Source organism: Garra rufa, chromosome 21 (genome assembly GCF_049309525.1).
Source record: "Garra rufa chromosome 21, GarRuf1.0, whole genome shotgun sequence".
Lineage (NCBI taxonomy): Eukaryota > Metazoa > Chordata > Actinopteri > Cypriniformes > Cyprinidae > Garra > Garra rufa.
In genome coordinates, this window is record NC_133381.1 from 42,693,966 (window position 1) to 42,717,653 (window position 23,688).

The window sequence follows — 23,688 nt, forward strand, 5'->3', positions numbered from 1 at the left end:
CATAAGTTTGGTTTTCCCTGGTCGCTGTTGAGGTACGTAAACCACGTTAAGCTGTTTCCTTATAATGGGCTTCTATGGGGGAGAAAACGCTTAACGTGATATTATTCACTTTATCTGTGGAATAAGGGCTCGTTCTTTTGATAGTAGTTAATGTTTGTTCCACGTAAGGTTTGACAGAAACTTGGGGTTTCCTGGTCGTTTTTTACATACATTAAGCCACGTTAAGCGTTTTTCACGTTGTTTAACTGGTTACCGGCATACCGGGGCGGAAATAGGTTTACACAGCAATTACGTATTTCCGGCGCAAAATACGGAAGTTGTGAGAAAGGTCTATAGAATTGAAAGACAGACAGAACAGACCTGCATAGAATGTGTGATATTCCTGGAGGTGTACTTATAATGTTAATATAGTTTTTTTGCACAAAAACAAAAACAAAAATAGATTATTTTCAACCCCCATTCTAACCCTCTGTCTATTTTCTAAAACGTATGCTTTTCAAGATGCACATGCAAATTTGTCTGATTCTTGGCATGATCTTGTATGACATTCATAGCTCAAACCACTAAGAAAGCCAAACGTTTAATCGTGCTATCTTTGGCTGTGTCATGTGATATACAGTGTAAAATATAAGAATTTATGTATTTTTATTGTTCATGTTGTGCAAATCCGCAAGCTATTTCTTATAGTAAAATTTCTGATCATCAACACAGCGGTGATTTGTCACTGAATATATCTGCGTGTTGAACAAATGAGTATAATTGTTGATTCAGTGGCCCATTCATAAAGAGACACACTTGCTTTATTCCTGAATTAATCAGCTGTAAACAAATCAGATGAATGAATGATTCACTTAATAAGATGAGTTGGCTTGCCGCAATCTACTGGCGGTTTTAGTTTCATATTTAAAGAACCTTTTTATTTAAAGGACAGTATGTAATTTCCGATGCTTGAGGGTGCATATTCAAAACAAACAATGAAACAAAGGCGTACCTGAGGTACTTCAAGGCACTTGAAGGCTTCATATGTCATCGGGGCAGTCCCATTGATGTATGGTTTGTTAGGATAGGACAATATTTGGCCGAGATACAACTATTTAAAAATCTAAGGGTGCCAAATTTTAAAATATTTTAGAAAATTGCCCTTAAAGTTGTCCAAATGAAGTTCTTAGCGAGTTTTGATATATTTACGGTAGGAAATTTACCAAATATGTGCAACATGATCTTTACTTAATATCCTTATGATTTTTCGCTTAAAAACTAAAAATTGATCATTTTGATCCATACAATATATTTTTGGCTATTGCTGCAAATATATCCATGCTACTTAAGACTGGTTTTGTGCTCCAGGGTCACAATAAATATATATTTTGACCAAATGTTTAAATATTTTAAGTTTAAATTCTAGATAAACCTGCACCGCTCTGACACAAACTTAAATCATGCAAGAAATGATGCTTGTGTATAATTTTATTGCAATATTGGCAAGTCCATTGCAAATGGATTACATTGTCAAGTCATTTTGAAAGCAGTAGTTCATCTACACAACCTTGAACTTCATGTTGTAATACACATAGTAACCGTTATTGAACATGTAAAGTCTCTGATCGGTGGGATTGTAGTCCAGGTACACATAAAAGTCCTGGAACTTCTCAAAAGCAATGCTAATATAGCTTTCCTCATTTTTATTGGTGTCATAGGTGTAAAATATCTCCTCTGTTTGAGTATCTACTGACCTGGTCACATATAGGACTCCACAAATCATGAACGCATTTGTGGCTGACTTCTTGAAAATGCTGGTCTGCCAAACCTCCTCTACTTCAAATGACTGCTCATTGATCTTCCCTAAAACCAGTGTGCCGTTTGATTCCGCCGTAGCGTAAGTTACCCACAGACCAGACTCATCTGCCGCAAAGTCCAGGTTCTGGTTGGCTGAGTAATGGTATGAGAATTGGGTGCTGGCTTCGGGAACCACCTTATATTCAATTGTTGCACTGGTCATGTTCCACTTTGCCATAGCAAAAGGGCTTCTGAACTGATAGTACATGGTGTTTTCACGCACAACGTAGTTGTTTCCTGTGCCTCGCCTATCATAACTATATTGGACATAAAGCGAATGTATCTTGAAGGGCTGTCTCATGATCAGTTTGTAGTAGTCAGAGTACTGTATGATTCTGTTGACCGTTGTGTCGCTAGAGGCGGAGTACCAGTACATGTTTTCAGAACCAGGCATTGGCTTTGAGTCTTTGCCCCATCCTCCATACGCATAACTTGAAGTCAGATCTGCATTCAGCTGGCTGATGACAGGCTTTCCAATCCTGAGAATACCGCCATGCTTACAGGAACCTAGGAGAAATCGATGACAGCAATACATTTTAAAAAAGCAAGAATAATTAAATCAATATTACATACAACTGGAGATGTGTATATATTCACATATGTGACCCTGGACAACAAAACCAGTCATAAGGGTCAGTCTTTTGAAATTGAGATTTATACATCAAATGAAAGCTGAATAAATAATATGACGATTTTTGGCTGAGATACAACTATTTGAAAATCTGGAATCTGAGGGCGCAACACATTCAAAAATTGCCTTTTAAAATTGTCTAAATTAATTTCTTAGCAATGCATATTACTAATCAAAAATTACGTTTTGATATATCTACTGTAGGAAATTTACAAAATATCTTCATGGAACATGATCTTTACTTAATATCCTAATAATTTTTGTCATAAAAGAAAAATCCATCATTTTGACCCATGCAACATATTTTTTTTATTATTGCTACAAATATACTACTTAAAACGTGTTTTGTGGTCCAGGGTCACATATGTGTGCAACACTTAAAATGTTTCAGAATATTCTCCTTTATGTGCATGCATCGCATACAACACAATGTAAATTTAAGATACAATTTCTTAACTTTCATGTAAAAATGAGTATTAGCCTACCTATTTCAGCATTAGAGAAATCATCCTGGTCATCCTGACATTTCTCCAGTTTGCGCTGAAGTTTGGTGAACTCGATGCGAATCACTTCTAAGTTGCTTCGGTCGTAGCTCTCCAGTTGGTCAACGATTAAACTCATATTGCGAATCTTACAAAGAAAACAAATTAGACTCATGCATATACTTATAAAGACAAGTTTAGTGTATGTGAAGGAAGCTTCACCTCTGTGTAGAGACTCTCAAAAGCTGGTGAAGAGGAGTTTAGAGATGCTTTCAGTTGTGTGACCAGAAGCTCAAACTCTCTGAGTTCAATGCGGAGGAGCTCGAAGTCCAGTTTGATGTACTTGTCCGGTCCGCTCTCCAGAATCTCCACACGAGCCGTCAGGTTGGAAAGACTGCTGAGAAGAACGTCCAGCTGAATCTTCAAATTGATGATCTAAAAATGTGAATTAAAAATGATTAGGACCAGTTTTGGATTTGGGCCAGTGCTTTTCAGCTGGTGCACTCTTAAAAATAAAGGTTCTTTATGAATGGCACGAATAGTTCTATGAAGAACCTTGAACATCCATGGAACCTTTCAAATGCAGAAAAGATTCTTTACAGTTGAATAAAGGTTCTTTAGATTTTTCAGATGCTCTTTTGGGAACTGTCCACTGAAAGGTTCTTTGGGGAGCCAAAAATGGTTCTTCTATGGCATCATTGCAAAAACACCCTTTTGGAACCTTTATTTGAGTGTTGGGCCCACTGATCCACTTTGCTGCCTGAATTATAACTAATTCAGACTACTAATAGAAAAAAACTATAATAGCATCTTATTAATATTGGAAAACTTATAGCTGTGTCCAATTAAAATCCATATCCTGAGTAAAACTGCTAATCTGGACTATACAGTATAAACATACCTTGTTGATCTGGAGCTTGACTTTTACAGACAGTTGGCTTGAGGTGGTCTGTATGACCTCCATGCGGTCTGCTGGGAATGAAGTATCAGGCAGGTACACATTACAAACACACTCTCCAAACTCCCCGACGGAGCCTTCAACGCTTCCAGAGCCCCAATCTTCTAGTGACTGGACAACAGAATGGACAACAGCATAGCTTTATTCTTCTTCACATCTGAGACCGATCAGCAATCAATCAAAACTGAGATGTTGAGGGTCAGAAGGACTCTTACCAGCCAGGTGTGAACTGGAGCCACGAGCAGGAGGACAAGTAGAAGGAGATCCATCGTGCATCTGTTTTCAGAATATGTTTCTGTTTCTCATCTACAGCCTTATATACAGAATGTTATCAGAACTAATCTACAGCACATGTCTTTTTCTCATGGATATTGTGGTTGATGTCCAACGGATAAACCATGACGCAGTGACAATTACACAGTTTATATTTGCTTAAGACATTTTATTGGTGCGGATGGTGATTATAACATGCAAATTCATAATTGACCTGAGAGGAAGCGTTGTTTACAAAACCTGTTGAAGGTATCGCATGAAGTGTTGTAATAACGCAATTATAATGACTGTGTCACAGTGCAAACAGTGCATTGCAGTTTGCTGCAAATAGGGCAGGGGCGTTGGTAGCCATCATATATTTTATACTTTCTATAGGCTACTGTAATGATATGTAAGTTAGCACTGCATTATTCAAAGACTTTATTTATTACCTGGAGATGACTTGAAAACCATATACAGTCAGGAAAAAAATATTTGAAATATTCTGATTTTGCACATTTACCCATTGACAAAGAAATGATCAGTCTTTAATTTTAATGGTAGGTTTATTTGAACAGCGACAGGCAAAAAAAAAATGCATTTCCAAAAATTTATAAATTGATTTGCATTTTAATGAGTAAAATAAGTAACATAACTTAGTACTTGGTGGCAAAACCTTTGTTGGCAATCACAAAGGTCAGACCTTTCTTGTAGTTGGCCACCAGGTTGCACATTTGGCAACTCGAACCTTTAGATCCCTTCACAGATTTTCTATGGTATTAAGGTCTGGAGACCTTCATGTGCTTCTTCTTGAATCACTCCTTTGATGCCTTGGCCGTGCATTTTGGGTTCATACCCATCCTTGACCCGTTTTCAATGCCCTGGCTGGCTTTAATGCCCTGAGTCTGACAGTACATGGCCCGTCCATCATCAATTTGATTCAGTGCAGTTGTCCTGTCCCCTTAACAGAAAAACACCCCCAAAGCATAATGTTTCCAGCTCCATGTTTGACGGTGCGGATGGTGTTCTTGGGGTCATCGCCAGCATTCCTCCTCCTTCAAACATGGAGAGTTGAGTCAATGCCAAAGAGCTCAGTTTTTGTCTCATCTAACCACAACACTTTCATCCAGTTCTCATCTGAATCATGCAGATGTTCATTGGCCTGTACATGTTCTTTCTGGAGCTGGGGACCTTGTGGGTGCTGCAGGATTTCAGTCCTTCACGGCGTAGTGTGTTACCGATGTTTTCTTGGTGACTATGGTCCCAGCTGTCTTGAGATCATTGACGAGATCCTCCCGTGTAGTTCTGGGCTGATTCGTCATTGAAACTCCACGAGGTGAGATCTTGCGTGGAGACCCAGACCGAGGGAGACTGATTTTTATTTGCGAATAATTGCAACTGTTGTCACTTTCTTACCAATCTGCTTGGCGATACTTTTGTACCCCATTCCAGCCTTGTTTAGATCCACAATCTTCTCCCTGACATCCTTGGACAGCTCCTTGGTCTTGGCCATGCTGGCGAGTTTGAAATCTGATTGATTAATTGATTGATTGCTTCTGTGGACAGGTGTCTTTTATACAGGTATCAAGCTGAGATTAGGAGCAGTCCCTTTAAGAGCCAGAAATCTTGCTGCTTGATAGGGGTTCAAAAATGTATTTCACTCATTAAAATGCAAATCAATTATAACTTTTTGAAATGCATTTTTCTGAATTTTATTGTTGTTATTCTGTCTCTCACGGTTCAAATAAACCTACCATTCAAATTATAGACTGATCATTTCTTTGTCAGTGGGCAAACATACAAAATCAGCAGGGGATCAAATCATTTTTTCCTCACTGTAAATTATTATACTTAAATAGTTTTAGACGTCGGACAGGGAACAGACACAGTCTCTATAGCATGACATCTAGGTGAAAGAGTCTCTATGTGTGAGAATGAACTGATTTTTCTCACATGTAGCTGCGAGCAGGCCTGGGATCAAATTAGTCGAGTGCAAACTTTAATAATATGTGCCATATTTCTAGAGAGAATAGCAGCACCACTTTTGGAGAGATGAAGACCATCTCTTTTCAACAGGTCAGGCATGCTCCAAAAACTCTGTGTTATTTTGCAGGCACCTCTTAGACATCCAGCCATTGAGTGACGACAATCTGCTTTGTGTCTCATCAACACTGTAAACGGTGAGGGAACAAGAGTACTGTATATTACAGTGTCTGATATTGTACTTGCAAGTTCACATTTAATTTTATTTAAAGTGCCTACAGTGGGCATGTGAGTGTCAGAACTGGACCATGGAGCATGTCGTCTGGTCTGATGAATCACATTTATTAATCATACATGCGTGTGTATCGTTTACCTTGGGAAGACATGGCAGCATGATAGTCCATGGGAAGAAGGCAAGCCAGCTGAGACAGTGTTATGCTCAGTGTTTGTTTTGCTAGTAAACCACGGGTCTTGACATTCATGCTGATGTTACTTTGACACATACTACCTACCTACAAATTGTAATCCATTACTGATTCCAGATTACATGTCAAAAATTGTAAATAGTAACGTTATCCGTTACATTACACATTTTAGGTAATATAATCAGATTACTTTTAGATTACTTTTGAATAACTAGTTTTTTACATTGACTTAAATGGGATTATCTTGTACGATAAATCAAAAAGGCAAAGAGTAAGAAATGTAATAAAGGCTTTTTATATTTTCCCACAAGATTTTCACAAAGTCTTTTAGTCTGTGTTTAAAATAAAACATTTATTAAAATAGATGAAATATTTTTATTTACCTACATGCCACGTGAGACTCGGGTAAAAGTTGGTGAATATTTGGTGAATACGTTTTAGATGACAAAAAGTTTTGGAATTCCTGCATTACATGAATATATGCATTTTTGAAAGAGTTTGAAAGACAAAGGCGTTCCAAAGACATGATAATACATGATTAAAAACCTACAACAACAAAAAACTCCACTCCAAGTCATAGTGCTTATAAGAGTTTATTTCACATACAGACATACAGCACATTCATTGCTGTTCTGTGTTTGACAGCAGTCTAAAATATTCAGAATTCTTAGTTCACTCGCCAGTCAGAGAGCCCTCATGGTTGAACCAAACATGATAGGCGACATAATAGCCATTGTTGAACATGTAAAGTTTCTGATCGGTGGGGTTGTAGTCCAAGTAAGCATAGAACTCCTGAAACTTCTCAAAGGGAATACTAACATAGCTTTCCTGTTCGGTGCGAGTGTCAAAGGTGTAAAAGATCTCCTCGGTTTTAGAGTCTACAGACCTTGTGGCATATAGAACTCCACACACCATGAAAGTGTTTCCTACAGATGGTTTGAAAATACTGGTCTGCCAAACCTCCTCTACTTCAAATGACTCTTCATTGATCTTCCCTAAAACCAGTTTACCCTTCGATTCCGCCGTAGCGTAAGTCACCCACAGGCCAGACTCATCACCTGCAAAGTCTAGGTTCTGGTTGGCTGAGTAATGGTATGAGAATTGGGTGCTGGCTTCGGGAACCACCTTATATTCAATTGTTGCACTGGTCATGTTCCACTTTGCCATAGCAAAAGGGCTTCTGAACTGATAGTACATGGTGTTTTCACGCACAACGTAGTTGTTTCCCGTGCCTCGCCTATCATAATTATATTGGACATAAAGCGAATGTATCTTGAAGGGCTGTCTCATGATCAGTTTGTAGTAGTCAGAGTACTGTATGATTCTGTTGACCGTTGTGTCGCTAGAGGCGGAGTACCAGTACATGTTTTCAGAACCAGGCATTGGCTTTGAGTCTTTGCCCCATCCTCCATACGCATAACTTGAAGTCAGATCTGCATTCAGCTGGCTGATGATGGGTTTGCTGATTCTTCTAATTCCACTATGAGTGCAGATTCCTTGTAAAACAAGTAACTGAGTTAATCATAGATGATTGAAAACATTAGTTTGACATTAAAGTCTTGATAGAGAAAGACGTACCAATGTCGGGGTTAAAGAGTTCATCGTGGCGTCTCTCGCACTCCTCCAGTTTCTGCTGAAGAACGATGTATTCTCGACGTGTCACGAGAACGAGGTTCTTATCGTAGGTGATCTCCAGCTCAGTCAGCACAGCAATCACAACACTGATCTGTTTACATCACAATGACAGTTTGATCACAATATTAATCTAAAGTAAAAGGCACAAAATCAGTGTGAACAGTTCTTTACAGATGAGTCATTTAGAGTGTCTAAATCACTTTGGGTTATTCTGGAAACACTACGAGAACATGCAAACTCAACACTGTGATTTTGTAAGGCATGTTCCTGGATTGGCATAATGAAAACTTCAAGTCTGATTGGTTTATTGGAATGTTGTTACAGGTTTGGAAAGGTGTTGGTCCAGGAAGATGCTGTACTTGGTGAAATCATGTTTACCCAACAGGGAAAGGCTGAACTGTGATTTAAACTGTGAACCAAGTTTGATTGTTGGCAAGAGTTTGAAGGCTAAAAACCCTACAGATTATTATATGTTGGACCTGCTTTGTCATGTTGTAACTCCAATTTAGCTGGATGAGAGGCACTGCAAAAAAAAAAAAAAAAAAGCTTTTCTTACTTAGATTTTTTGTCTTGTTTTCAGCCTAAATATCAAACAATTCTTAAATTAAGAAGCATTTTCCAGACGAATTAAAAAATTGTTCTTGTTTTCAGAAAAAAAAATAAATGCCTTTTTGCTTGAAACAAGCAAAATAATCTGCCAGTGGGGTAAGAAAAATAATCTTGTTTTCTGTTTGAAATAAGATTTTTTTGCTTACCCCATTGGCAGATTATTTAGCTTGTTCTAAGCAAAAACTCACTTTTTGCTTAGAACAATTTTTTTGTCTATTTTGTCTATACAAAAATTTTGTCTATTTTTTTCTGAAAACTTGTCTAGAAAATTCTTGATTTAAGAATTTTTAGATATTTTGTTTGGAAACAAAACAAAAAATCTAAGCTAGAAAAGCATTTTTTGCAGTGTACGTATTCAAGACAGTTAGGGTATGTTGGAAAACTCCCATCTCATTTTCTTCTCCAACTTCAAAATCATCCTACATCCATGCAGAAGTACCAACCCAGTGTTTACAACACGATCGTGCAAAGAAGGTCAAACACCCTTGACAAAAAAAAGCTAAAACAGAGATGTAGGACGATTTTGAAGTGAAAGTGAGATGGGAGATTTTCAACATACCCTAACTGTCTCAAACCAGAGTGCTAGACAAAATTAATACATATTAATTTATTAATGAAAATATCAATCGTTTCACTAAATAACACCTTTGTTCCTCATGCTGATTGCTGGTTTAGAGCCCTTTGAAGCTGCATTTAAACTCCATTATGGAATTCAAACTCTCAGGCAGCATTGAAGTCCACTATATGGAGAACATTCCTGAAATGCTTTCCTCAAAAAACATAATGTCCTTACGATCGAAGAAAGAAAGACATGGACATCTTGGATGACAACAGTTTGAGTAAATTATCTGCAATTTTTTGTTCTAGAAGTGAACTAACACCTTAAACCACTTCAGAAATCTTAAACCAGCAGACCAGGGTTGGCCATACAGTAGTCGTCTGACTACTCAAGTACAGTAGTTTGAAGTTTATAAGCAGCTAGAAGTGTGTGGATGTAGGTTGAAAACTAAAGTAACAGTTGAAAGATTTGGTCTTTTGCATAATTCTTGTACAATATCTAAAAGGTGCAATTTATGCTGATTGATCAGAGGTTCAAAAAGTTTCACCTGTTGGCGTATGGATATTAGGACAGTAGAGCTGGTTTGGATAGACGCCTTCAGCTCCACAATTAGAGCCTCCACCTGCTTGATCTGGATTTTCACCTCCTCTAGTTGTAGCTCATTGTAAGAGTCGGGGTCACGCTCCATCAGCTCGATCAGCACAGTCAGGTTCGTTATCTTTGCTATATAGACTTGTAGTTTAACCTCGTACATCTCCACCTGCACAAGAACCGTTGAAGAACAGTTAGTGTCTGCATGTTTACTCTCATTGTAAGGTTCTTAAAGGGATAGTTCACCCAAAAATGAAACTTTAATGTTTATCTGCTTACTCCCAGGGCATCCAAGATGTAGGTGACTTTGTTTCTTAAGTAGAACACAAACCAAGATTTTTAACTCAAACTGTTGCAGTCTGTTAGTCATTTAATGGCTAACAGTGAATGGGTCCCATTTGTGTTCTACTGAAGAAACAAAGTCACCTACATCTTGGATGCCCTGGGAGTAAGCAGATAAACATTAAAGTTTCATTTTTGGGTGAACTATCCCTTTAAGGCTTAACACTGCAGGTGAATAGGGTAAAAAAATTAACTAATAGTTATGACCTTACTTACCCAGTTGATTGATTACTTTGATAATTGCGAACATTTTTTGTATTACAAGTTTTCTAAAATGTTAGGTTTTAATATGCAAATGAGGCATTATTTAATGAAATATGCACTAATTTGCATACATTTCTAGTACAAAAAATCTAAACACTGGATGAAGTCAGTTTCAAAATTCTTGTTTAATTTTTTAAACATATTAGAGTCAAATGTTTTTACAGAGGGAATTTTGGGTATCTCGTTTCATCACGACATAATTAAAGTAAAGTGTGGTGTGTGTAAGTGCTGCTAAAGTGGAGATTTATGGCTCAGTGTATAGGAGAAAAAACTCCTTTAAAAATATGGATTGTAATTTAAATCTATTCACACAAATAAAGTGCTATAAAAGAAACACTTAACAGTGTATTTTGTGTGTTTTCTTTCCACTAGTCTGACAAAACACTTTATGAAACACCAAAAAGCCCAAAATCTCAAACTTGACAGATGCATGAAAAAACAGTGTTTTTGCCTGCAGTGTCTCTCCTTAAGGTTGGACCAGACCTTGCTAATCTCCAGCTCCAGTTTGTAGTTGATTTCAACTGCTGTGTTCTCCAGCGAGATGAGTTGTCCGATTGGAAATGTGCTGTTGGGAAGAAAAGCCTCACAGAAACAGTCTCCACCGGAGGTGCTGCCTTCAGCCCAGGGATTCAATGCCTAAATAAGACAAGTGAAAACCATCAGCCATTCTCTTCTTCCATATCTTGCTTCTCCTAAACTACAAAAGACCTTGAGTGTGGCTGTTGAGATAAAGCAATGACAATGGTGTCTATAAATCTTATGCATTCTGGTCAGAGTTGCTTCATGATGTTTCCTAATAATTTAACTGTACACTTAAAAAAAAATGCTTTTCTTGCTTAGATTTTTTGCCTTGTTTTCAGCCAAAATATCTAAAAATTCTTAAATCAAGAAGGATTTTCTAGATGAGTAAAAATTTCTGTCTTGTTTAAAAAAAAAATCTAAATGAAGTGCATTTTTGCTTGAAACAAGCTAAAAAATCTGCCAATGGGGTAAGAAAAGTCATTTTAGAAAACAAGATTATTTTTCTTACCCCATTGGCAGATTATTTAGCTTGGTTCAAGCAAAAAATCCACTTAATTTTAACAATTGTTTCCTGAAAACAAGAAAATAATTTTTACTCTTATAAAAAAATCCTTGATTTAAGAATTTTTAGATATTTTGGCTGGAAAAAAGGCAAAAAAAATCCAAGTCAGAAAAGCATTTTTTTGCAGTGTATGGTTCTTTGTTGAGTTTCTGCTGTTGTTAAATGTTATAGAAAAGAACTTGTACTGTACTCACCCCCTCCACAACAGCGGACCTCAAGAAGACGAAATAAAGAACTGTGGCAATCATCGTGCATCAGTTAGTTGTGTTGAAGGAACGGAGCTCTCTAGCTTTTAAAGACCATCATATCTTATGAAATGATCAGCATCTGGAGAGTTCACAGCATTATTCTCTGACAACTGCTGATGTTCATTTGCTTATGTCCTTTGCGCAACACTTCCGTTTATTTTGTGGATTCAAGGCAGTGCTAAGAACATGTTGACATTAAGACAGTACATAAAACACAGGTGTGCTTTCACATTGAATATATGTCATCAGTAGTCCAGCCATGTGGTGCAATTTAGATAAACTAGCACTAAAAAGGATGCTGTAAAAAACTGCATGTGGATGTTGACTCACTGTTATTGTGTGGTCACCCCCTGCTATAATCAAAAATAGTTTTCTTTTTATTTATGAAAAATATGTTTACCAATAACCTATGAGCAAAGTCCCAAATGAGAGAAAAAAGTATTTTAAAGCAGTTTAACATAAGGTCGCAACAGAAAAAAGACAGGGTACATTGCAAAAAAATGATTTATTCCTTAGTATTTTTGTCTTGTTTTCTAGTATAATTTAAAAAAAATTGAATAATCATGCATTTACTGGACAAGTAAAGCGACAATATATTATGTCTTGTTTTCTAGCTCTAACAAGCAAAAATATCTGCCAGTGGAGCAAGTAAAATTGATTTAAGATTATTTTTCGTACCCCATTGGCATATATTTGTGCTTGTTATAAGCAAAAACTAACAAAATATGGATATTTTTTTCAGGAAACAAGACATAATATTTCAAGTCATTTTACTTGTCAAGTAAATGCATCCTGATTCAAGAATTCTTAGATATTAATACTAGGAAACAGGACAAAAATACGAAGAAAGAAAATCATTTTTGCAGTGTATGAATACTTTCACAAGGCACTGTATGCAACTCTTAACAGCTTGTTTTGCTGCTTGATATTGCAAACTGTTGTGTCTTGCCATATTATTTTAACAATCTTAATTATGAACACAGTGGCTTGTAGTGCAGACAGTTTTACCATTTACTGCACTTTGTTATTTTTCTCATTAGTTCCCTACAGCAGCTTATGAATTGTACGTCTCACACATTACCAGAAAACAGTTTACTTCCGCATTGGAAAATAAGGTGGATACATTACAGAGACTAAAATTTTTTCAATTATAGTACTTTATTGACATGACATGATTTCCAAAGCACAAAATGAAAATGAAACATCATACATTAATATAACACTGCAACACTTTTTGTCTTTGTTTAAAATATTTAAAAAATCATAAAGAAGGATTTTCTAGGCAAGTAAAACTTATTGTCTTGTTTTCAGAAAAAAAGCAAAATAATCTTATTTCAAGCAGACAACTAGATTATTTTTCTTACCCCATTGACAGATTATTTTGCTCATTTCAAGCTAAAACTCACTTAATCTTGACTTCTTTTGTTTTTTGGAAAAAAAAAACAATAATTTTTACATGTCTAGAACATCCTTCTTGATTTAAGAATTTTTAGATATTTTGGCTGGAAACATGACAAAAAAAAAAATTTAAGAAAAGCATTTTTTTGCATTGAACAAAACCAATACGATATAGTTCACAAAGTAAAATAAAATTGTCCATACACTGCAAAAATGCTTTACTAGCTTAGATTTTTTGTCTTGTTTCCAGCCAAAATATGAAAAAGATTCTTAAATCAAGAAGGCATTAAACAAGCAAAATAATCTGCCAATGGGGTAAGAAAAAATAATCTAGTTTTCTGTTTGAAATAAGATTTTTTTGCTTACCCCATTGGCAGATTATTTATCTTGTTCTAAGCAAAAACTCACTTTATTTTGACTTGTTTTTTTTTTTTTTTTATGAAAACAAGACAATAATTTTTACTCTAGAAAATCCTTCTTGATTTAATAATTTTTAGATATTTTGGCTAGAAACAAGACAACAAAAATCTAAGATGTAGTGTATATTTAGGGTTTGAAATTAACACCCGCATGATTTAGTAAATTATGTTCACTAATTCATTTCTTGGGGAAGTTCATGCAAGCCAAATCTGCCCAGATACTGAATATATTTTGCAGTGCATGTGGTATGTTGTAAATCCTAGATGCAACTTTATGTCATTATTCACTGAAAACCATTGTCTCCAGATGTTATAAGTTGTTTTCTTTTCTTTTCTTAGTCTTCTTTTTCTTCCCCTTAACTTTAGTTTTGCCGGTTGGCTCTGTGTTTAACGCGGGCCTGGATCTGGTCAGGTTAGCTGTGGGGCTGAGTTTACTGCTGGACACGCTTGGGTTGGACCTGGAGTGCATTCCTTGAGCAGAAGCGGGTTTGCTGGTGGACGGTTTAGGGACATTTTCAAAAAGATTGGGCTGGGAATACGAGCGCATGCCTGGCGAGCCGGAAGGGTTCCCTATCATGGGAAGGTGCTCGTGTTCGCCGCTCATGTTATTGACGGAGTAGCGGCTGCTGTTGGACATGATTATATGATGCCAGGAGCTGAGCGGAGTGGCAGAGAACGGCTGAAGGCCGCCGGAGTCCTCTTTGGCAGCTCCTGGTGATATTATCATGGAGCTCCGTGGAGTGACGGCCTCTACGGCGCTCTCGAAGGTTTTAAGGATCCTGTCGCTCTTCTGCTTCTCCTTTTTCTGCCGGGACTCCACTTTACGCAACTGGCGCCGGTGGTCTCGCATCATCTGTTTTCTAGTATCTGCCAGGCCTCTGAAGGGTACAAGGCATTGATTCAGCACCTTAGTACCTTACATCTGGGTTTTCAAGTTTGTCTAACTCCACTTGCAGAGTAAATAATTCACTGGCTGGGATTTCATCAAATGCTTTTCTTACTTACATTTTATGGTCTTGTTTTCAGCCAAAATATCAAAAAATTCTTAAATCAAGATTTTCTAGACAAGTAAAAAATATTTTCTTGTTTTCAGAAAAAACAAGTCAAAATTAGGTGCATTTTTGCTTGAAACAAGCAAAACAGTCTGCCGGTGCAGTAAGACAAAAAAATAGTTTTCTGTTTAAAATAAGATTTTTGGTTTTGCAAAAAAGCAAAGCATAAACTCAATTAATTTTGACTTGTTTTTTCTGAAAACAAGACAATAAATTTTACTTGTCAAGACTGATTTAAAAAATTTTTTTTTGATATTTTGGCTGGAAACAATACAAAAAATCCAAGTAAAAAAAAGCATTTTTTGCAGTGTGAGGTGTTTTTAGCAAGAGCTCAATTCAATTTAGAGATGCTCCTCCTTTAATGATGACACCTGAAGTGTTGACTAAGAGTAAAGAGAAGACTAATGGGCCTGAAAAGTGTTACTAACATCCAAACAACAACTAGTACTAGAATAATGGGTAACACTTTACAATAAGGTTCATTAGTTAAACATTAGTTAATGTACTAACTAACATGAACTAACCATGAGCAATACATGTGTTACTGTATTTACTAATGTTCATTGACGTTAGTTAACGAAAATACCATTGTTCATTGTTTGTTCATGTTAGCTCACACTGCATTAACTAATGTTAACAAGATTTTAGTAATGTATTAGTAAATGTTGAAATTAACATTAACAAAGATTAATAAATGCTGTATAAGTGCAGTTCATTATTAGTTCATGGTAACTAATGAACCTTATTGTAAAGTGTTACTGAATAATGTAATATTGTAGTGAAGTTCTGATGATTTAAAGGAGAAGTTTACTTCCAGAACAAAAACTGATAACGTTACTGATAATGTATGCACTCCTGTACTGCAAAAAATGCTTTTCTAGCTTAGATTTGTTGTCTTGTTTCCAGCCAAAATATCTAAAAATTCTTAAATCAAGAAGGATTTTCTAGAAGAGTAAAAATTATTTTCTTGTTTTCAGAAAAAACAACTCAAAATGAAGTGAGTTTTTGCTTAGAACAAGCAAAATAATCTGCCAATGGGGTAAGCAAAAAAAATCTTATTTCAAACAGAAAACAAGATTATTTTTCTTACCCCACTGGCAGATTATTTTGCTTGTTTCAAGCAAAAATGTACTTCATTTTGACTTTTTTTTTCTGAAAACAAGACAATAATTTTTACTCATCTAGAAAATCCTTTTTGATTTAAGAATTTTTAGATATTTTGGCTGGAATCAAGACAACAAATCTAAGCTAGAAAAGCCTTTTTTGCAGTGTGTTCATGTGGTACTTTCTTCAGTCGTAAAGAAATTGTTTTTTGAGCAAAACATTTCAGGATTTTTCTCCACATATAGTGGACTAAACAAAGTTTGAACTTCCAAAATGCAGTTTAAATGTGGCTTCAAACGATCCCAGCTGATGAAGAAGGGTCTTCTCTATTGAAACAATCAGTTATTTACATTTTTTTATATGCTTGCCTTTTACTTAAAACTTAAAATGCTCATCTTGTCTTGCTCTGCCTAAGCTCTGTTTTTTCTGGTTCGAAACAGTTGAAAAACTCCCATCTTATTTTCTTCCTCAACTTATAAATCATTTCAAAATCATCCTACATCGCTACAGAAGTACCCAATGTTTGCAAAATGAATGTGCAAAGACGATCAAAAACCCTTAACAAAAAAGGTAAAACAGCGATGTGGGATGATTTTGAAGTTGGAGGAGAAAATGAGATGTTTTTTGACAGACTCTAACTGTCTTGAACCAGAAAAAAGAGTCCAGGCAGAGCTAGACAAGATGAGCATTTGAGGTTAAAAAGTATATAAATATTTTGTTTGTTTGTTTTTTTATATAACTGATCATTTTGCTAGATAAGACCCTTCTTCCACGGCTGGGATCGGTTTTAGCTGCATTTTGGACGTTCAAACTCGGGGACACCGTTGAAGTCCAATATATGGAAAAAATCCTAAAATGTTTTCCTAAACAAACATTTCTAATTTCTTCACGACAAGACATGAACATATTGGATGATAAGGGGGTGAGTACATTATCTGTAAATGTTTGTTCTGGAAGTGAACTACTCCTTTAATACTCTAATGTAGGGCACTAAAATCAGCCACTTGTGAGGTTCTCTATCTGTCTGTGAAGACAGATGACTGTAACACACACAGTGACTCAGAGTCTATCATTGAGGATAATCTCTAAGTGTGTGAAAAATCATAAATTTGCATTATTGGTGAGAATTATCCAGGTGCACAGAATTTGTGAGCTTTGTCATGCATTTAGCAGTTAATGATGTCTTTCACTCAAAGTTCACTTCCAGAACAAGATAGTTTACTCACCCCCTTGTCATCCAAAATGTTCATGTCTTTCTTTCTTCAGTCGTAAAGATTTTTTTTATTTTTGAGGAAAACATTTTGGGATTTAAGTCCATTTAGTGGACTTCTATGGTGCCCCAGAGTTTGAACTTCCAAAAATGCAGTTTAAACACTGCAAAAAAAATGCTTTTCTTAGATTTGTTGTCTTGTTTCCAGCCAAAATATCTAAAAATTCTTGAATCAGGAAGGATTTTCTAGACAAGTAAAAATGATTGTCTTGTTTTTAGTAAAACAAGTCTAAATTAAGTCAGTCTTTGCTTAAAACAAGTAAAATAATCTACCAGTGGTGTAAGATTTATAAGATTAAATATATAAGATTTTTTTTCTTACACCATTGGCAGATTGTTTAGCTTGTTCTAAACAAATCCTCACTTCATTTAGACTTGTTTTACTAAAAACAAGACAATAATTTTTACTTGTCTAGAAAATCCTTCCTGATTCGAGAATTTTTCGATATTTTGGCTGCAAACAAGACAAAAAATCTAAGTAAGAAAAGCATTTTTTTTGCAGTGAATGCAGCTTCAAAGAGCTCTAAAGTTGAGGAAGAACGGTCTTATCTAGCAAAACAATCAGATTTTCTAAAACAAAATTGACTATTGATATACTTTTTAACCTCAAAAGCCAGTCTCGTCTAGCTCTGCGTCAACTCTATGCATTCCAGTTCAAAAAACTTGAAAAACTCCATTTTCTCCTCCAACTTCAAAATCTTCCTACATCGCTGTTTTACCTTTTTTCAGTAAAGGGCGTTTGATCTTCTTTGTGCGTTCACTTTGTAAACACTGGGTCGGTACTTCTGCTGCAAGGATGAAGTTGGAGGAGAAAATGAGATGGAGTTTTTCAACAAACCCTAACTGTCTTGAACTGGAATGCATAGAGTTGACGCAGAGCTAGACGAGACTGGCATTTGAGGTTAAAAAGTATATAAATTGTCAATTTTGTTTTAGAAAATCTGATTGTTTTGCTAGATAAGACCGTTCTTCCTCAACTTTAGAGCTCTCTGAAGCTGCATTTAAGCTGCATTTTGGAAGTTCAAACTCGGGGGCACCATAGAAGTCCACTATATGGAGAGAAATCCTCAAATGTTTTCCTCAAAAATAATTTCTTTACGACTGAAGAAAGAAAGACATGAACATTCTGGATGACAAGGGGGTGAGTACATTATCTGTACATTTTTGTTCTGAAGTGAACTTCTCTTTTAAAGGGAGCCCACCTGTAGTCCACGATGCCTGTTCGATCTCGGTCCAGTCTCTGAATCAACTCCTCGATCTGGAATTTCTCCAATGGGATGCTGGATTGCTGGAGTGATCAGATGTCAAAAATAATGTCAAAAATAATATATCATTTAATGCTTAGACCTACACCGCAAAAAATGCTTTTCTAGCTTAGATTTGTTGTCTTGTTTCCAGCCGTAATATCTAAAAAATTCTTAAATCAAGAAGGATTTTCTAGATGAGTAAAAATTATTGTCTTGTTTTCAGAAAAAAAAAAGTCAAAATTAAGTACATTTTTGCTTGAAACAAGCTAAATTATCTGCCAATGGGGTAAGAAAAATAATCTTGTTTTCTGTTTGAAATGCGCTTTTTTTTTTTCTTACCCCATTGGCAGATTTTTTGGCTTGTTCTAAGCAAAAACTCACTTCATTTTGAGCTGTTTTTTCTGAAAACAAGAAAATAATTTTTACTCTTCTAGAAAATCCTTCTTGATTTAAGAATTTTTTGATATTTTGGCTGGAATCAAGACATTTTTGCAGTGTAGTTTTACACTAACTGAAATACAGACCAATCTGCTCTACTGCAAATATACTTTTCTTACTTAGATTTTTTGTCTTGTTTCCAGCCAACATATCTGAAAATTCTTAAATAAAGATGGATTTTCTAGACAAAAAAAAAAAAAAAATCTTGTTTTCAGAAAAAACAAGCCAAAATTAAGTGAGTTTTTGCTTAGAACAAGCAAAATAATCTGCCAATGGAGTAAGAAAAAAAAATCTTATTTCAAACAGAAAACAAGGTTATATTTCTTACCCCACTGGCAGATTATTTTGTTTAAAGCAAAAACGCACTTCATTTTGGCTCGTTTTTTCTGAAAAAAAAAATTATAATAATTTTTACTTGTTGATTTAAGAATTTTTAGATATCTTGGCTGGAATCAAGACAAACAATCTAAGTAAAAAAAGCATTTTTTTGCAGCTTTGTTCTTAAATTATAATCTTTGAGTAATATAATGATCAAAACGTGTGTTGAGCTTGGTCTTTGTTTAGATTGCAGCTCAAGCATCGATCAGTTCATTTAATGGATTTGAATTTTGGTTTTTGACTTTCTCAGCTCCAGGTCAGTACCTGAACGGCTTTCCTGAAGTCTACGACAGGAACTCGCATGGTCCCATCCTTGTCGATGTTACGGAAGAAGTCCCACAGGCGAAGCTTGCGCTGATCGAGGTAATCCTTTCAAAAGACAGATCAGCAAATGCAATGAGAGACACTCAGACTTTCAGATTTAATGTTCTTGAGTGTAGACTATCTACCTGAATGACTTTCATGGGGTCGATGCGTTTGCGAGGCTTTTTGGCGATAAATCCACCGACGCCTCCATACAGCACCTCCAGACTGGGATGTTCCTGACAGATCAGCTCCAAGAGCTGCACAAAGTTCTCATTCACCAGTACATTCTACAACACAAGTTGAAGAAAACACTTGTCATGCCCATTCTGTGCTTTATTGTGATATTGAACAGATCTAAATCAGTGGATTTCAACTAGTGAGTCCATATAGTTACCATAGTTAGAACAGTAAAGTAAATAAAGGGACAAATTATTAAAATAGTTATGCATGCTAGTTAATAGTGAGAATTGGTCCTTGGTTCCCTCACTTTAGTAAATAATGACCACATTGCAGTAATTCTTTCCTGCTGGGTTTTTGTAGCTTTTTGTAAAAATTACTTTTCCTGTCCGACCAAAATCATTGTGTCTGTGTCTAATCTGTATCTTGGGTGTGGCACGTTTCTTTAAAGACCACAGAGAAAGCACTTTCAAATGCATGAAAGAGGTGCTTGTGGTGTCAAGTGCTTATGTTCATTATTTTCTTTAAGCTACAGAATATGTGCAAATCTGAATCAGTGCACGATTTACAAGCTTAATATTCTGAAATAGCCACATCAAATGCATAATGCATAATAATTCATGCTTCTAGTATATAATTAAAATGTATGCAATTTGGTCTGAAGGCATTGCAGTTAGCATTACACTGAACTATTAAGTAATAAATCATAATGTATGAATAATAACAGCCCTATTGATTATAAAAATGCATATGTACTGTTTATTGTGTGCCATGAGGCTTGTGTACTCACACATATGTTGATCTCCTCGATGGCAGTCTTGGGTGTGTTCTTGATCAAATTGATCAAAGTAAGAGCTCCCTCCACTGTCAGTGAGTTATACGCCATCTGTAAGAAATCAATTAGCATTATCACACATAATACTTTCAAAATCCCTGTAAAATTTGAATTTGAATTACTCACATTTTCCATTTTAAAATTTCACACTTTGCAGACTCAAATTTCCAAACCTCTCAGTAGATTTTCGGACCACATTTAACAGAAAGGCGTTCGTAATGCCTTATTTTCTGCTTTATAGTTGGTATAATACAGCTATTTGTGCATATTTTTATTTTTTCAGTTTTGTTTTTTCATTGATTTTTAGACAACATACAGAGCCCCTATAATAATAATAAAAAGAAATACAAAATACAGACTTTTGCATGCACACAAGAAACGTTTTTGCACCCTTGAGAAACTGTTCACATGTGCATGGAAATTTTTTGCATTCTTATGCATTACAATTTCTCGTTTTATATAACCTGTTTCCTGTGTGCATCACTGGCATCCTACGATGAATCAAGAAAGAGCATGAATGCACATGAATTAATAGAGATCTACTTGCTAAAATTTGGCTTTCCTTATGGTAGTAGCTCTATCAAGGCCTAATGTCCAATTTAGCACATCCTCTGCGGTGGCAGAAATGAGCTAATGGCATAATACAGCTATGTGCATTCCCCTGTTTAATTTTTGCCAAGTTTAAGGGTCTATATTAAAAAGTGTTCTTGTAAAAAAAAAAGTGTTAAAAATTTGGCTTCACTAGGGCAGTACATCATGTTTTAAGTCCTAAGGTCTCTTTAACGCATACTCTGTGGCGGCCAAGAAACCACACCTCAAAATGCAATTCAAAATCAAAGTGTGCATTGTTATATTTTTTATTTTTGCAATGGTCCTTGAAGTTATATGGTGTTAAGAATATCAGGAAGAAAGCCAAATATTTTGCATTATGAAAAAGTCACCTTAAATTCATTCAGCAATGTTTGACAATCACTAAAGAATCATTAACAGCTGCCATGAAAACACACTTCTTGTATGATTTATTTATCCTATTCCCCAAAATAGGTCAAAAGGTCTGGAAATGCAAATATTCGTCCATCTTTTTTCCAGACTTTTCCAGACTTTGAAAATACTTAGATCAAATACTTTTCCAAACTGCGTAGAAACCTTGCATTTAGTCTGAGATGGCTCTAACATCAGCACAGAGGCTGCGATTTAATTGCTCATTATTCAAATGAGTTATTGCATGATCATATCGCATTGTACTTGTGCAATGTTTAAAAAAGTTGATTGCAATCTAATTTGATGTAGTATTAAAGGGTCTAAAGAGCCGTCTGACGCACCTGCAGGACTCTGAGCGTGTCGTTGGCCTCCAGTCCTTTACACATCAGACTCGCTCCTTCATCTGTGATGCGGTTGTTGTTGAGGTTCAGATGCACCAGTGTGTTGTTGAACTTGAGCGCTTCACCCAAAGCCAAAGCTCCCTCGTTTCCAAAGCCATTAAATGAGAGGTCCAAGTGTTTCAAAGTTGTGTTGACCTGACAGAGAAAGACATCTTGAGCAGTGTTGGGGAAAGTTACTTTTAAAGTAACGCATTACAATATCGAGTGGCTCCCTAGAAAACTAACTAATTACGTTACTTTTGCGTTACCTTCTGTAAGTACTCTTCAAAATGAATGAAAACACTAAAATTTAATGCAAACCTGCAATAATTAAGTGTTAAATAATACAAATATCCTTTATGTATTTAATCCCATTTTATTAACCGATGTCTTTGCTGCCGACCGTCGATGATCCAATTCATCCATACTAATAAGCAGAAATTACTCAAGATAAACTAACATTTGTTTTCTTTTTTTTTATTGGTCTATTGTACAAACGTGAATTTACTTTTCTCTAAGCCTGAGGCTTTTGGTTTGAAAAGGCTTTTCCATTTGCCAAAAATAGAACTTTTTATAGTAAAAACAAACAGATTTAAAAAGTAAAGCAAAAGTATTGTAACAAATTACTTCCCATACAAAGTAAGTAAGTAACATAATTAGTTGCTTTTTTTTAGGGAGGAACTCAAAATTGTAACACATTACATTTAAAAGTAACTTTCTGGGCGTTGGAAGCAAAATAAATGCGGGTGGGTCTTCCCCCAGAAAAAAAATTACTGCATTATATGCCATTTTCTTTAGTCTGGTGCCTTTTAATTAATTAATTTTAATCGTGTTACCCCCAACACTGATCTTGAGCTGTGTTTGTGTGAGTACCTTGAGTCCAGCACAGAAAGCTACAGCTCCTTTCATTCGTAGATGATTCCAGCTCAGGTCAAGAACTTCTAACCCATCATTATTTGCTGCGTAAAGAAAGGGTTTAATTATTGTGCTTGCTTGCTTTGTGTAGTGAAGTTTGATTCTCAGACATTATTCACCTATCATCTGACCCAGATGTTCACCTCCTCTGCCGCAGAACTGATTGTGACTCAAATCCAGCTCCTTCACTCTGTAGTTGCTCTGAAAAGATACAAATGAGATGGTTTTTGTTCTCAGGAACTAGAGTTGAGATGTATTGAAGGTTTTTATTTTTTATCTTGCAATTCACTTTCTGTGTTTATGCATCACTTCTTAAAGGTGCAGTGTGCAATTTCTGCAGAACCGGAATTACAATTCAACTGCCTGATCAAAGTCTTTTAAAGCACTTTGCACTATGCAAAGCTAAACTATAGTCATGCATTTGACAGACACTTTTATCTAAAGTCACTTGCATTGTGTTAAAGGTACACATCTGATCAGTTCTTGCTTTCCCTGGGAATTAAACCAATCACCTTGGTGTTGTTAGTGCAATTGCTCCACTGTTTGAGCAACAGAAAGACTAGCTGACATACATAAATAGCTAACAATAAAGAATGCAAAATTAGTGTAAATGAATGCTGTAATTATTTAGATTTTGTTGCACAACCTGTCAGACTAATGAAACTTTCTGTTGTGTGTGCATTCCTCTTTTTATCATTTGACTTTAAAATGCTTTGATAATATAATGTAAGGTTTTCCATATTAAAATATATTTTTTTATAAAGTGATTTAATATCTTTTCATTGAATGTAACTATTGAAGCCAGTTTCTGCCACAAATAAAAAATAAATACATTTTACTTTTTCTCAGAATTTCAAGGTTAAATTTTGCAATTCCAACTTTTATTTCA

The 23,688-nt window shown here is 35.7% G+C and overlaps 3 protein-coding genes across 3 annotated transcripts in view; all 3 read right to left on the reverse strand.

The window, feature by feature from the left end:
* Positions 1-1,537: 1,537 nt before the first annotated feature.
* LOC141295209 (olfactomedin-4-like) lies at positions 1,538-4,176 on the reverse strand. Its single transcript, XM_073826411.1, has 5 exons — positions 4,123-4,176; positions 3,851-4,018; positions 3,172-3,384; positions 2,953-3,097; positions 1,538-2,343 (listed from the first exon to the last, which is right to left on the reverse strand). The coding sequence occupies exons 1-5, from the start codon at positions 4,174-4,176 to the stop codon at positions 1,538-1,540; spliced, it is 1,386 nt and encodes a 461-aa protein (XP_073682512.1).
* A 3,002-nt stretch (positions 4,177-7,178) lies between these two features.
* On the reverse strand, positions 7,179-11,912 carry LOC141295215 (olfactomedin-4-like). Its single transcript, XM_073826415.1, has 5 exons — positions 11,846-11,912; positions 11,051-11,203; positions 9,918-10,130; positions 8,146-8,293; positions 7,179-8,063 (listed from the first exon to the last, which is right to left on the reverse strand). The coding sequence occupies exons 1-5, from the start codon at positions 11,897-11,899 to the stop codon at positions 7,240-7,242; spliced, it is 1,392 nt and encodes a 463-aa protein (XP_073682516.1). The 5' UTR covers positions 11,900-11,912; the 3' UTR covers positions 7,179-7,239.
* Positions 11,913-13,920: 2,008 nt separating this feature from the next.
* The window catches only part of LOC141295428 (uncharacterized), a 15,912-nt gene continuing 6,144 nt past the window's right edge, over positions 13,921-23,688 (reverse strand). Inside the window, exons 6-13 of the mRNA XM_073826629.1 lie at positions 22,919-23,000; positions 22,758-22,843; positions 21,846-22,040; positions 20,479-20,574; positions 19,655-19,798; positions 19,470-19,574; positions 18,345-18,430; positions 13,921-14,594 (exon numbers count right to left, since the gene is read on the reverse strand). Of these exons, the coding sequence (XP_073682730.1) occupies positions 14,027-14,594; positions 18,345-18,430; positions 19,470-19,574; positions 19,655-19,798; positions 20,479-20,574; positions 21,846-22,040; positions 22,758-22,843; positions 22,919-23,000 (1,362 nt within the window). The 3' untranslated portion in view covers positions 13,921-14,026. The remainder of the gene's footprint in view (positions 14,595-18,344; positions 18,431-19,469; positions 19,575-19,654; positions 19,799-20,478; positions 20,575-21,845; positions 22,041-22,757; positions 22,844-22,918; positions 23,001-23,688) is intronic.

Excerpts from the sequence above, each read along its gene's own strand:
- LOC141295215 (XM_073826415.1), bottom strand. The coding sequence starts at position 11,899 with ATGATTGCCACAGTTCTTTATTTCGTCTTCTTGAGGTCCGCTGTTGTG. Across the intron at positions 11,204-11,845 it reads GGTCCGCTGTTGTGGAGGGG|GCATTGAATCCCTGGGCTGA; the intron begins GTGAGTACAGTA and ends TGTCTTATTTAG. Across the intron at positions 8,064-8,145 it reads ACTCTTTAACCCCGACATTG|GAATCTGCACTCATAGTGGA; the intron begins GTACGTCTTTCT and ends TTGTTTTACAAG.
- LOC141295209 (XM_073826411.1), bottom strand. The coding sequence starts at position 4,176 with ATGGATCTCCTTCTACTTGTCCTCCTGCTCGTGGCTCCAGTTCACACC. Across the intron at positions 3,385-3,850 it reads TCAAGCTCCAGATCAACAAG|ATCATCAATTTGAAGATTCA; the intron begins GTATGTTTATAC and ends TCACATTTTTAG. Across the intron at positions 3,098-3,171 it reads TTGAGAGTCTCTACACAGAG|ATTCGCAATATGAGTTTAAT; the intron begins GTGAAGCTTCCT and ends TTTCTTTGTAAG.